At 37.9% G+C, this 14346-nt stretch overlaps 1 protein-coding gene across 3 annotated transcripts in view; it reads left to right on the forward strand.

The window, feature by feature from the left end:
- grid2 (glutamate receptor, ionotropic, delta 2) overlaps positions 1-14346 on the forward strand; it is a 560888-nt gene that overhangs the window by 403132 nt on the left and 143410 nt on the right. For all 3 annotated transcript variants that reach the window (XR_014923374.1, XM_085475651.1, XM_085475648.1), the window contains exons 7-8: positions 4755-4916; positions 13367-13486. Coding sequence is in view for 2 of the 3 variants with exons in the window: in XM_085475651.1 (XP_085331777.1) it covers positions 4755-4916; positions 13367-13486 (282 nt within the window). In the remaining variant the exon portion in view is untranslated. The remainder of the gene's footprint in view (positions 1-4754; positions 4917-13366; positions 13487-14346) is intronic.

Genomic DNA, 14346 nt, shown 5'->3' on the forward strand with positions numbered 1-14346 from the left:
ACAACAAGGTTTTTTGCAGCTATTTTTTAAATGCAGCCAAGGCATTTTTAAATAAACATTTCAAACTATTTACAGAACAATCAGCTGTTCTGCATCAAATCTGATGCCACACAAATTATTTGTGCCACTCCAAAAAATAATTTCTGTCCACTATGAGATAAAGGAGAACAACAGCCTGATACCTGCAGGCCTGACAACAGGAGATATATCACTCCTGTAACACCTGTAACATTCAGCAGTCGCCTCATTGTTCTGACACACACACAACAACACTATACTACACTCTAACTACACAAGATTTGTGCTAAACGTCAAAAATCTCTCACATCTCAAAACTTCCCCCCGTTTCTTAACAACTAGATGCCACGTTGCCATATCATTTTTTGATTGGTCGACATGGTACTTTTTTGGACGAATAGGAAAGGGAGAGGGGGGTGGAGTTTGTTTTTGCTCACACTCTTTCCAGCGTTTTCCTTATAAAACACAGTTTTTACCGTTTATACCCGCAGTAAATATAAGCAACGATAGTATTCAGGAAGAAAACCAAACATTGAATATTTTTTTAATCACAACTGGGGCTGCCACAAACGATTATTTTGATAGTCGACTAGTCACCGATTATTTTTGTGATTAGTCGACTAATCAGAGCATGCATCCATTGGACGTAAAACCTACAGCTTACTGCACAAGCATGCATCTGCTCTCATATAACTATCATTAGCTTACAGCTTTAAGTGTGTAAGGTATGTGCTAACTAAAAATAAAGACAAGATGATAGTTTATTAAATTTTAATGAAATTTGCAGATTGTTTCGGTGAAGTTTAATAAACTCCTTGCTATCTAAAATATAACGGGACACCGGAGTATATTCTCGAGCATCTCACACTTCTGATAATCAGTTGTCTGCTTGACGTTTATACAGCTGTGTAAAAACTACACAGCAAATCCAGCATGTCCAAATTAACACTGTTGGATTTGATTTCAACACTATTAAAGTGTCTATATGGGTCCACACCAGAGAGTGTTAATTTAACTCTTTTTGGAGAGTTGATACGTTAACTCTGATTTAGTGTTAAACACCAAATCTGTCTGGAGTTGATAATTTAACACTTGGTGTTAAGAGTTTATATATTAACTCTCAAAGAGGATTTTAGTTTAACTACGTAAGAGTTATCTTCTAATTCATTCTAAAAAGCGGGAATTTTACTGTTCTGAACTTCTAGAAATTTCTTTTGGAAATAAACATTTACTAAAAAGATGCAATGGTTTTTGAAAAACATTTATTCTGAACTGTGCACCACAATTTCAAAACATTTTCTGAAAGATGTAACAGTATACATGTTCTCACTTTCATTAGAATTTTGTTTATCAAAAGGTCTGACATGGTAAATGCAAATAACAGCATTCTCATCACTTATTTCTTCAATACAATATGCATGTCCTTCATTCATCCCTTTGTGGAACTTCAACGCACTTCTGCTCTCCCCCATATTCCATCTTCACAAGCATATCCTGTGCGGAGATTGAATAAAAATTAGTTGAGACTAATTAATGGCACAAATAATCCAGTAAACAATTGCAGCACAGTAAAAAAAAAAAAAGGAATCCTTTTTGAGCCATTACTTGTGTAAAGTATTTTCCCAAAAGACAAGGACACAGGCAACAGGTAGTACTGAACTAAATGTAAAACCTCAACCTTTTTCATTTTTACCTAAACCGTGTGCACAAAACTCTGTAGGGATCTATGCTAACGTAGAACCCAGTCAGGACGTCTGCTACTGCTGTTTGGTTGTTTTGTTTTGTTTTTTATGGGCGATCGTTTTCAGGCTTCAAGTAGCACCATTATACCAACATTTCACATTCTACACATTGTTTTAGGTGTATTTGACCAAAGGTTTGACTGAAAATTCACATGCAAGCTTTTTTCAAGGCTGTGGTATTTGCCCGCAAACAATACCTTTCAGCTAGCTAAAACAGAATATTATGCTATCACCGAGCAACATGGCTAATGCCTTTCACACAGCTTTGTATCAACTCCAAAGAGCCACAGAAGTAAAAGCTCATAATAATAATTGAAACAATCTTTGAATGACTTACCAAGCATGGCAAACAACTCAAATATGTAGAGCAAAATGTTCTGAAATGGCTTCACTTCAGCTTCGATTGGAGCCGTGCTGGGGGCGGAGTCTGTGAATTTACTCTATTGGTGTCATAGCCCCTGTCGGAGTTCAGAGTTAAGAGGTCAAGAGTTAATGTTTCCATTGTAACACCTCCAGATTTGACATAGAAACACTCATTTTTAACACTCGATTTTAACTACTATCATTTTACACCTCAGAGTTACATTAAAAGAATGTGACTCTGCTTAGAGTAAAATTAACTCTACTTTTGCAAGAAGACTATTAACACCAAAACATTTAACACTTTTGAATTTGCTATGTATAACTTTAATCTCAGCCAAACCGATTTACTCAGGAACAAATAAAATACTAAAAAAAGCCAAACAATAACATTTTTAAGTTATCTAAGTGACTTATATATATTTAACCTGAGTAGCGAAAGACGGTGGTGGGTTTGAAAACGATTTGCCGGGAGTCCGGTGTTCTCACAGGCTCTAGTGAGCCTTGCCCCCGGCTAGCTATCGAGCTAGTGGGTAACAGACGTCTCCAAAAACGTCGGAGCACTTTTGAAAATATGTGGTGTCTTGATAAACTGAGCAGATATTTGAGGTTTATACAGTTACATTCTCGCCTGAAAATATGTTAAACGTTTAATTTTGTGACCCAGAAAGAATAATAAGACTAATATTAAAACAAACTAGCTGCCGCCATTGTTGGAAACTGAGCTGGACTGCGCTATGAATTCTCGGACACTGCTTCTTCTTCGGGGTTTAACGGCAGCTGGCATCCTTGTACATGCAGTGCTGCCATCTTCTGTTTCAGTCCGTTATTACACTCTTAATTCCTACTACTTATTCCTGCGTCTTTTGTGATCTTACAAAGCTTCAAATGACGGGTCGACTATTAAATCAGTCGTCGACGATTTTGATAGTCGACGTAATCGTGACTAGTCGACTAATCGTGGCGGCCCTAATCACAACTCTGGTTTTACGTGGCCTATCAACACAATTTAAAAACTGGTATAAAGTCCACACTTTTTCCGTCAGTTGTTCCGTCTGTCCTGCTCACATCTCCAATGGTTGTACACGTCATTAACGTGGCTTCACTCCACATCAGCCACGCCGCTGTGCTCGCTAAAACACCGGTGTCGGCACATAAGGATGCTGTCATAGCCTGTCAACCACATTGATTAGCTGCATATATACGAATGTGAATCGCATCATTGGCTGGACTATGGGATAAGGTGGCATCATTCTAATCCCATACGGGAGCAGCCAGTCACTTACTGACTAACACTGCAAAACAGAATTGTTAAAAGTATTAATTTTAATTTCAATGCAGGTTAGATTTTTTTCTTTTGTGCACAACACAGATTTCCTGTGCGCAGAGACCGTACCAGCAGTGCGCAATTGCGCACGTGCGCTGCTTAGAGGGAACATTGGTGACCGGTCTATCAGCATTACTCCAAGACCTCATCGGCAACTCCTCCAAGAGGTCACAAAAGAACCCAGAACAACATTTAAAAAACTGCAGGCCCCACTTGTCTCAGTAAAGTCAAAGTTCATGATTCAGCAGTCAGAAAGAGACTGGGCAAAACTGGCATCCATGGGAGAGTTCCAATGAGAAATTTACTGGTGGCCATAAACAATACCAGGGTTCGTTTCACATTTCCCAAAAAATATCTTGATGATCCCCAAGACTTTTGGGAAAAATATTCTGTGGACTAATGAGACAAAATTTGAACTTTTTGGAAAGTTTTTGTCCAGTTGTATTTTGCCTAAAACTAGTACAGGATTTTTTTCATGATAAAGTTCATTCAGAGCTATGGGCATTATGTATTTCCTCGGGCTATCTTTGTCTAATATTAAAATCAGCTTGGTGATCTGAAACGTTTAAGTGTGACAAATATTAAAAAAAACTAAGAAATCAGGATGTTGGCAAATACTTTTTCACAGCAATGGAAGTACTGGGCAAAAAGTTGAAGAAGATTTAAACACTGTGTAGTATAATATATTTTAAAAAAATATTGTGTTCAAAGCCTCTTTTTGGTGTACAAAATGCAATATTAGAGAGATCAAGGCTTCTGCTTGTGTTGTGTGATTGTATTCATTTGTCCATTAATGTGAGTGGATCCACACTGCTTGCTTGCTTTTTTGTGTGTAGGCGTGGATTCATTGTAGTTCATTTATTTTACCCCATTCCCATTTACACAGAGACAAGAGGCTTGGTACTGTACATTACACAATGATCAATCACAGAATGAGTGGACTCCTCCTGTCTCCTACTTGTTTTTGTTTTGGTGTCAATGACCTTTCAGTACATTAATTAATTTAATCTTGAAAGCTTTTTTTTTGTTCTTACTTATAAGAAGTACCCAAAAACAATGTTGGCTGCGTAGTCAGGCTGTATACTGTTGATTTTAAGGAGACAAGGTAATATTTTTCTTTTTTGATCAAGAAGCTGCTGAATTTGTCCGGAAATAAATTGTTTAATTTTAATAGCATTTTAACCTGGAAAGGCTTGGACTGTTTGTTTTGTGAAACTTATTACTGATTACAAGTTTGTCTTTATTTTCTCACACAATTCAAGTTGCATTGCCTTGTTTTATCTTCCTTTTTATGTTTCTTTCTGTAGATCACCAACCGCTACATCTATGATACAGTCTTACTGCTGGCCAATACCTTCCACAGAAAGTTGGAGGACAGGAAATGGCACAGCATGGCCAGTCTGAGCTGCATCAGGAAGAACTCCAAACCATGGCAGGGAGGCAAGAGTATGCTGGATACTGTCAAAAAGGTATAAAATGGTGAAGAAATTCACACTGTGTTTTTTCCTCTCAAGGCTTACAGGAAGGTGCTTCACCAAGTGTGCAAGCATAATGTGTACTTGGCTGCTCTGGTGAGTCTACCTGAGTATACACAGATGTAGGCACAGAGGTAAGCTGGTTGTTGTTCTGCAAGCAAGCATCCTCAGTTCATACAGTAAGAACTTTTCATATGTGGTTAAAGACTTGTGAACCTTTTTTAGGGAGCCTACTTGCAACTTATTCTGTTCACTTCATTTCGCAATGTCTTAAACACATCAATTACCATTAATGAGAAGTTCACGCAGTAATGCAGTGCATGTGTCACAGGAGTGCAAGCAGAGACAGTGAAGATGGTGATTATTGGTGAAAATAAACAATAGCTTCCTGACAGGTTGAAACAACCAGAATGGCTAATAATTAGTATGCTAATTTGAGATTAATGGTGCGTGAGGTACGATACATTTAAGACATTAATATGGAGTCAGTACCTACAGCTTCCTGTGGCTTTTAGTCAAGAAAACAACTATATCCTATTAAATCTGATCCCAGTTTAATAAGATCCAGAGATTTGTTTACTGCTAACTACTTCACAAATACAGCCAGCTGTCCAATGTTTGTATCAATTCAATTCAATTCAATTTTATTTATATAGCGCCAAATCACAACAAAAGTCACCTCAAGGTGTATCCACTTAGATTATCAGTGTATCAGTCTGAAAGGTGTCAAAAAGCATTCATAACCCTTTAGAACTCTAGCAAACCACGGTGAGAGCCGTATACTGTTATATGAATGGCAGACAGACCTCGCCATAGAACACCTGTTCTATCACAGAATAAGCCTACGTGTTGCAACATCCAATTCAGTTTCCATAAAACATTGTATTTTCTTTCCAATATTAAAATCATTCATATGAGCTGTTCGCACTAAAGTAAAAAGCACCATCACTTCATGCGGATACCCTTTCGGCGCCAGCTGTGGTCGCAAGGTTGGAGCCGAACAAAAACACCCTGATAATGACTGTGTTTAGTCTGTTCCTTCCCATTCCATGCAAGGCCACCTGGGTTGGCTGGAAAACTGTTTACTTAGCATACCAGGGCGAAGGACACTGTCTCAGCTGAACTCTGGACACGCACACACATACGTATACACTGATATGCACACACTAATTCCCCCTCCCTTTCCAAACGCCTTCGATGCTTGTTCCCTCCTGAGCCCGCGCTGGAATGGTAGCGCTGGGCAGGATGGCTGCTGTGTTTGCTTCGGATTACTCCTCACCCCCCACCCGACCCTGTGGCTTGTCACGTGTTCCATAATGTTGTACTGTGGACATTTATGTGTTTTTTTGTGCAGAGAAGTTTTTTTGTTTCCTATTCTCATGCTGTCCTCCCAGGAGCCCAGCATGAGTAGAGGTCTCTTTTTTTCCTCTTGTACTTTCCCATTGTAGTGTATATTTCAGTGGTTTTTTTCTGTAACGCTACCGATCTCCGACCTGTATCCCCATGTGATGTCTGTGTTGTGTGTGTAAGGTCCGGGGGGGATGGGGGTCCTATTTCACTTCAGGGCAACCTGCACGTGGCGAATAAAGCCTTGATTGATTGAAATCTGTGGCATGTTAGTTCAGATAGTTGTGCAGTCAGTGAAGAGCAGAATAGATCTAGGCTCCTAAACTTATAGCCAGCTTGAACACAGAGTTTGTCTTTAACTGTGTTTGCATTAATTCAGAGTAAGTCAGGACGCAGTTCAACAAAAAAACGAACCAATCCAGTTTAAGATGAGTCACATGCTGAGGTTAATAAACAGCTTTTGTATTTACAACTGATGGGTTTTCAAATCCAACACCATTGCACCCAAATGTGCAACTTTAAAACCATACAGACATACATATAAAACCTTACAGACTGATTCGAATGCAGAAATGAAACAGATTCAGATTCACATGCTATAAAAGTAGCATATCACTAGGTGCTAAGACGAAATACAAATTAGTGCACAGCACTCAATAATAGACTTGCTCTCTTAAAACATAAAAAGAGCAGTAAGGCACCACAGTTTTTTATTGCAATACCTTCACCAGAATATAAAAAAGGCATATTACACTGTCATTATGTATATAAAAAACAGAGCCTAACCATTTGTTTAACAAGCTAAAAAAGTGTTTGCTGTTTTCTGACATTGTCCATATTTCATTAGCATTCATTTCCCAATGGCTATGAGTATAAAACCCTCCAAATTCTGCTCCTGAGTTGAATGCTTGATCAATTTCATTGTGCAGAAGAGGGTCATCAAAAATGTTTAGACCAAATCTATTGTGTGATACACCCTGTGAACCCTGTGTTCAACTCCTACAGGAGAAAAGAGGAGCACAGTTTCTGCATGCTGAATATCAATTTCTTTTTAATCTGTGTCCATCACACGATCCCCCATCTCTCACGCAGGCTGTGACAGTCTGCATATTCATTCACTGGAGATTTTTTCAGTAGCCCTAGTGTGTGTTGAAGCATGGACAGCCCAGACTGTAAATTCTTGACTGTTTTGTCTTCATCAAAACATTGGCATTTACTCATGTCCTGAAGTGCTTTTGGATTTAGACCATCAGTTTTTTAACATTTAGAAATTATGAGGTACCAGACACACTAGATCAGCATGAAGTATCCCACACTGTAGGCATCTGCAATTTATACATTCGGATGCTGTGCTAAGAATAATGTTTTGGACATGGATCCCAAGGGTTGCCAATGAGCTGTGTCCACTGCAACTCCACACCCCCCTGGCATCTCAATGCTTTTTACTATCAGTGCTGCCTGCATTTCCTTCTCACATTTGAAATCTCTGTATTATTTCATAATATTTCAGTATTTGCGGTGTCACTGTCTTTGCCAGATACATTTATTTATTTGTTTATTTGTTATTAATGAGCACAATTCCTGGCTTTGAGACACTTTAGAAAAGGCCAAATCAGTGTGAAAATGCCGAGGAGCACTTGTAACAATGCTCAAAAGTAGGGATGTGTATTGATAAGATTTTCACGATTCTGATTCCATTTTCGATTCTGTTTAACGATTCGATTCTTTATCGATTCTCTTATCGATTCTTTTTAAAAAGGAGAACACTAAGTTCGATTAGCTTAGAACTTTGTTTTATATTTTCTCTTTGAACAAGATAGAAATTTAGGAGTAACATGGCCTTATAAACCCAACAGTGAGATCTTAAGAGATCCACAGCCTACGGCTCTTCAATGGGGTGTCACAGGGTCCCCAGGAAAAAAAATTGTAAATGTAAAATAAATATTCTTCTGTAGCAATAACAAAGTACTGATGAGTTTTCTCATTTTCTTATTTCATCTTCAGTTTTCCAATTAATTTCAGATTTAATTTGATGTTTTTACATTGCAGTCACTACTTCTAGTATCTGACTAATGCTTGGATATTTTATTAGCCTGTTTATATTGATTTATGTTGTAATACCAACACTATAATCTGTGATTAATATTGGAATTTTATTCAAAATTTTACTATCCCAAGGACAGCCAGGAAAATATTTCTGTTATTTTTTTTTAAACAATCCATCTATTTCATCACTCTCCTGCAGTATGCACATATGTGTGTATATGCCAGTTTGAAGAAAATAAATCTTTGTTTAAATAATCATCCATCCATCCAGCCAGCCAGAAAGTACTTGGCGAGAAACCACACAACCCCTACAAACACAGGGAGAACAAACTTCACAGAGTTTACATGTCCCCTGCCAGATGGTGTATTCAAACCCAGGATAATATTAATTATAGTAATAATAATGATAACAGCAATAATAATAATAGTAGCACTGTTGCCTCACAGCATGAAGGTCCTGAGTTAGACGCCATCATCTGGCCTGGGGCCTTTCTCTGTAGGGTTTGCATGTTCTTCCCATGTTTGTGTGGGTTGCATGTTTGCACTTACTGTTAATTGGTGATTCTAAATTGCTCATAGGTGTGAATGTAAGTGTGAATCTTCATCTGTCTCTCTGACTTAGTCCTGTGTCTATCACAAGTTTAAGACAGGTTGACTGAATTGTTGACCTGTCCAGGGTGTATTCTGCATCTTGTCCTATAGTAGCTGGGATAATAATAATAATAATAATAATAATAATAGAGATGGACCGATCCGATATTACGTATCGGTATCGGTCCGATACTGACCTAAATTACTGGATCGGATATCGGAGAAAAATAAAAAATGTAATCCGATCCATTAAATATCACGAAAGCACCTCACAAAACTTGCAACACGCCGTAACTCACCTCAGAACGTTAGCACGTCGGAGCAGTATGCATCACGTGATAGAGCGGCTGTGGCATGTAGGACCTGTCGGTGGTCTGGATAGCATTTGGAGCTTCGCTAGCAATCCGGCATTTCATCTCCGACAAAGTTATCCCCGAGAGAAGTAAAGCAAGTGTGTAAGTCCATCTCTGAATGTTTTTAAAGCATTCCTGCGTTAAGCTTAACAAGCGACTGCCTCTCCTGCTGCTACTTCAATCATGAAACTGCTTAATGATCAGCTGATCGGCTTTTCTGTCGGGAGTCCATCTCTTTTGTTTGTTTTTGGCCCACTTTGCACCAGAAAGAGGAAACCAGCGGCTTAACAACAGCAGCACGTTTAAGCTTGATAAGCTGTTGTTAGAATTTATTTAATATTACTTTCTACACCAGGATCTTTTTCTACGTAGCTGACGCTGGTAACTGTGCAGGGGCGGATCTAGCAAAGTTTAGCCAGGGGGGCCGACAGGGCATTAACAGGGAAAAGGGGGCACAAAGACATACTTTTCTTTCTTATTCTCATTTAAAATGTCTAGCTTTTAATAAATAATTATCTGACACCCAAAGTTTTAATTTGATGTAAAATGAATAGAAGTCAATTACTGTATATAGTAACTATTAAGTCTAATATATATACCCTAGTAAGCTATAGTACTTTTTCCTTTGGGAAGGTACCATCTGTGCAGTCTGCAATTTTGTTGAAGAAAGATGTTGAATCTATTTAATATTTCTTGAAAAATAATTGATTTCTGTGCATTTTTTTTTCACACTGCATCAAATTAAGGTTGATTACGTCGATTAAGCATCATGAGGTGGAGCGTGAGGGGTGGTTCCCCATTTTTTATTTATTTATTTTTGTTGCTGGGAGTTGGAACCCTATTAGTTAGGTTGCTTAATATTTACGCTAAGTACTCTTTAAAATACCAGAATAGGGAGGATGGTGTAGGTTTAAGTTTATTAGATTGATCAGTATTGCTGAACTATTAAATATTTTTTTTTTGCATACAGGTATAACAGATTAGCTTTAGTGTAGTTGTTGTTTTAAACTTGAGTATGAACTTATACAAAATGCAGCAAGATATTAAAAAAAACCAAGTTTTGTTGATTAAAAAACACTATATCGGATTCATATCGGTATCGGCAGATATCCAAATTTATGATATCGGTATCGGACATAAAAAAGTGGTATCGTGCCATCTCTAAATAATAATAATAATAATAATAATAATAATAATAATAATAATAATAATAATAAATGTTATGAATCAATCTCTTTCAAAAAAAAATCAAATGATATTTATCCTTCTTTTTGAAACAACAACAACTAATCTGCAATTCAAGACACCTTTTTACAGCTCTTATTTTTCCTTGGCTGAAACAGCAAGATGTAGTCATAGCTAAATTGACTAATACGTTAGAGTCACCTGTAACTGAAGAATGCGAATGGATAAGGTTCTGAAAAAACTCTGTCTTAACTTTTATATTGTTCTGATCACAGAGAGATCAATTTTTTTATCAATAAATCTAATGATAGCTTTCTACCTTTGTCCTGAGTACACCTTAGACACAAAGTGATCGTGCATTCAAAGGACTGCATGAACAAAGTAAATCCACCAGTCGGCAATTTCTTCTCAGTTCCTGCATATTTGGCTTTTGGCAGGTAGAGGACTTCATTCTGCAGTTGTGATTTTAGGAATCTCAACATTTCACCTTGAGTTTACGCGTGGGTTTGGCAACACTTTCATCACTGTTAAATCCAATTGGATCAATGCCCCCTGTTTTGATATCAATAATTAAAAAAAATACTCCAGGGATGACAGTTTGACTGAATGATGAAGCCAAGTGAAATGCTAATTTAGGATTAGTGTCAGACAATAATAAATGCAGCGCAATGGCTTTCATATCTATCTCTGCACTTCACCTTGCGATCAGGCTGGGGTTTGGCAACACTTTCATCAGCCAGCCCCGGCTGCTAAACCAACCTTGATGACTGTCTCAGCAGAGCTCTGTTAAAGAGCCCTAAGCAGTAATAGAGTTGATTTCAACAGCCTGGCATCAGTTCCATTTCGCACTGTATCAGCAGTGTTCTTTACTTGCTGTGCGTGCCTGTGTGTTTAATCAGTGTTTTGGTATGTGGGGCCAATATGGTAATGATAAATACTAATTTGCAGGTGTTGATGAGGAGCTCTATTGATGTTGTTGCCTGGTGTTCATTGACAAACTCAGAGTGGAGAATAAATGCTGCTGTTACACCTGAAGTGCGTGTTGTGTTTGTGCTTAGAAGACTATGTATTGCCTGCTACATTTTCACCTTTGAATCTCTGCGACATAAACTGTTAAGGTTTAGGACTCATTTTAAAATTTTATTGATTACTTTAAAGGCATTGTAAGGCCTGTGACCCAGCCCCTACATCTTCTGCAGCACCTGGGAGACTGTTTTCAAATCTAGGCTTAATGATTCTCAATTTATTTTTGCTGTTATTATAACACACATACGCTGTTACTTTCATCTTAGTTCTGTCAAGCATCCAAAAATTAAAAAGTCTTTTTTTTTTCATTTCGCTGTTATTTTATTTCTCTTCTTAGACTTAATAAAACATCTTTTCCATCCAGGTTCTCCTAAATGACTATTAAGGGCTCAGTTTCAACCTCAGCTGTTGATGCAGAGATGTAAACATGCAATATACTGAGTGTGCGTCTAAGTACGTGCACTCATCCCAGGTGAATAAAATATTTACATAGATTAGTAATCCCAATAGCACATTACCATATCTTATGAAGTGCCATAGACATACTAATATAACTAGTTGTTCTTCAAAGCATATCAGCATTAGGGGTATGCACGCTTATGACAGACACACATATACATCTGGTGTGTTTGAGTACAGAAAGAGAGATATTACTGCAAATTCTCAGAATATTATTTACAAAAATTGGGAAGACTGTCACTATTCTATAACTCAGACATCAGATATCAAATAAGGAGGGTTCAATAAAAAGAGATTACTTGAAAGAATTGAACTTGGTTTATTTAGATAGAGATATTAATGTATATGGCGATTACACTCCACCGATCAGCCGTGAAAGGATTTATTGCAGGACCCCCGGGAGTCTAGACACTGGTGATGGTGAAGATGAAAAGCTCTGACTGAGGTGTCAGTGAGGTGAAGTTGGGGATGAGGTGGGTTGCATGAATGAGAGTCTGAAAGCGAGAATGACGGAGAGCAAAGATTTAAACTATGCAAACTGGAGGCTGATCGCCCCAAAGAAGACGGGTAAAAAGACGATTGGACTAGAATGATGATGTCAGTATTGAGATTGACAGCTGGGAAAAGTGAAAGTGATGTAGAAAACAGAAAAGCAGCCTAACACCCTGTAGAGCAGGCAGATGAGTGAATATTGATCTTCCTTATTGAAATTAACCATAAGCGCATTTATTTGACTTTCCTAAAATATAAACAGTTGTTGCTTTCATCAGTTCAAATCATTGTAACTTCTATCCTGACAAACATCAACAGAAGCTGAAGTTTTCCCACTGAATATATGACAGCAGCATGAGACAACGGCATGCCCTTTCAGTCCTTCTCCAGCGTCTGACAGTTGCACAAATTTATCCGCGTGGCGAAACCACAGTAACTTGAATAATTATCCCTAAAAATGACACGAGGTATGACATTGGCCTGTCTGCAGACTCGCAGTTTATACGCTACAGATTAATAATGCTCTGGTCCATTCATCGAAGGTTACTAAAGTGTATGTAGGTGAAATGGAATGTTTATTCTTTTGCTATCACAGTAACTGAGAAAGTAATGCCTCCATGATGAGAAAAAAAAATCACAAGAGACCACCTGTATTATGTATCACTGTCAAATGTCACACACAATACCTACGACTGTGATAATATGAATGTGAATGTGATGTAAAAATCATACGTGTCTCGGTTTCGCTGTGTACAGTTACCATCACTTTTTTTTTTTGCTGAAAAAACTGTTAGTTTTCTAAGATTTGTAGGGAGAAGTGACAAAACAAAAGCTGACATCATTATAGTGATGAAAATCACAATAATAATTACAGTAATTTTGACGATAACAACAATAATTGTAAGATAAACCAAAAATAACACATCCTAAATCTTTTCCTTGCAGTTCGGGGTGAGCGGCCTGACCAGTTTCTTGGAGTTCACTGACAACGGCACTAACCCCAACATCTTCTTTGAAATCTTGGGCACAAATTATGGAGAAGATAGAGGACGGGGAGTCAGTAGGGTAAGTAGTTAAAACAGAACCTCTGTGTGGCGTTCTACTGTGGGTGAAGGGAGGATAATTTCTTCAAATGCGTAGAGTAGATTTGCATAATTCCTGGATTTACTGGGGAATTCCATTGCACCTAGTCTCTAAATGGTGTCTCATATTTACACAGGTATTTCTTCATTTTGCATGTCACCCCTGTAGCAGCATAGTCCAGCTGCTCTTTCATATTTATACCTGTATTCTCTCTTTCTCTGTCTTTCTTTTTTTCTTTCTTTCCCAAGCCATTAACGTCTTGAACAGAACAAATGATTTTTTTGTGTTTTCATTTTTTATGTTTTCTGTCCACCCGTCGGGTAAAGCCTGAGCACTGCAGCTCGCCTCCCCTTCAATAAAGCATGGTGTTAATTGGATTCATTAGAAGCATCTTCAAATGCTATCTGGTAATGATACGTGCATAATGAATTTTAACAGGCATCATAAAAGACAGCCATGCACGCACATATTCATAACATTGTTTGTTCATGGATTGTGTGCAAGTGTGTGGTTGTGGGTGTATGTGTGCACTTAGTTGTGTTTTGCAGGCTATATTAAAAAAAAGATGTTGTACATTCAAATCTCTGATTTTTATTATTAAGATGATCTATACGTCTGTGGTAAAGAACACACTTCTGTGAAAAACCGCTGATAAATAAATTACTACTTAAATTACTTGTTTTATGCATAATACTGATAACTTTCTACTGGACAGTGCTGTGAAGGTTCTCAGTCATCCAGGTCATCGTAGTCTAAGGAGCTTGGAAAGAAAAGCGTCTGGACTTCTGTGAGTTGCTTGAAGACGTTCTCAGTCCATGTTCTTGTTTCCAATACACTTACAG

This window comes from Copadichromis virginalis, linkage group LG12 (genome assembly GCF_057382275.1).
Source record: "Copadichromis virginalis isolate Kocher_CV1m ecotype Utaka linkage group LG12, C_Virginalis_male_GT1.1, whole genome shotgun sequence".
NCBI classification, from domain to species: domain Eukaryota; kingdom Metazoa; phylum Chordata; class Actinopteri; order Cichliformes; family Cichlidae; genus Copadichromis; species Copadichromis virginalis.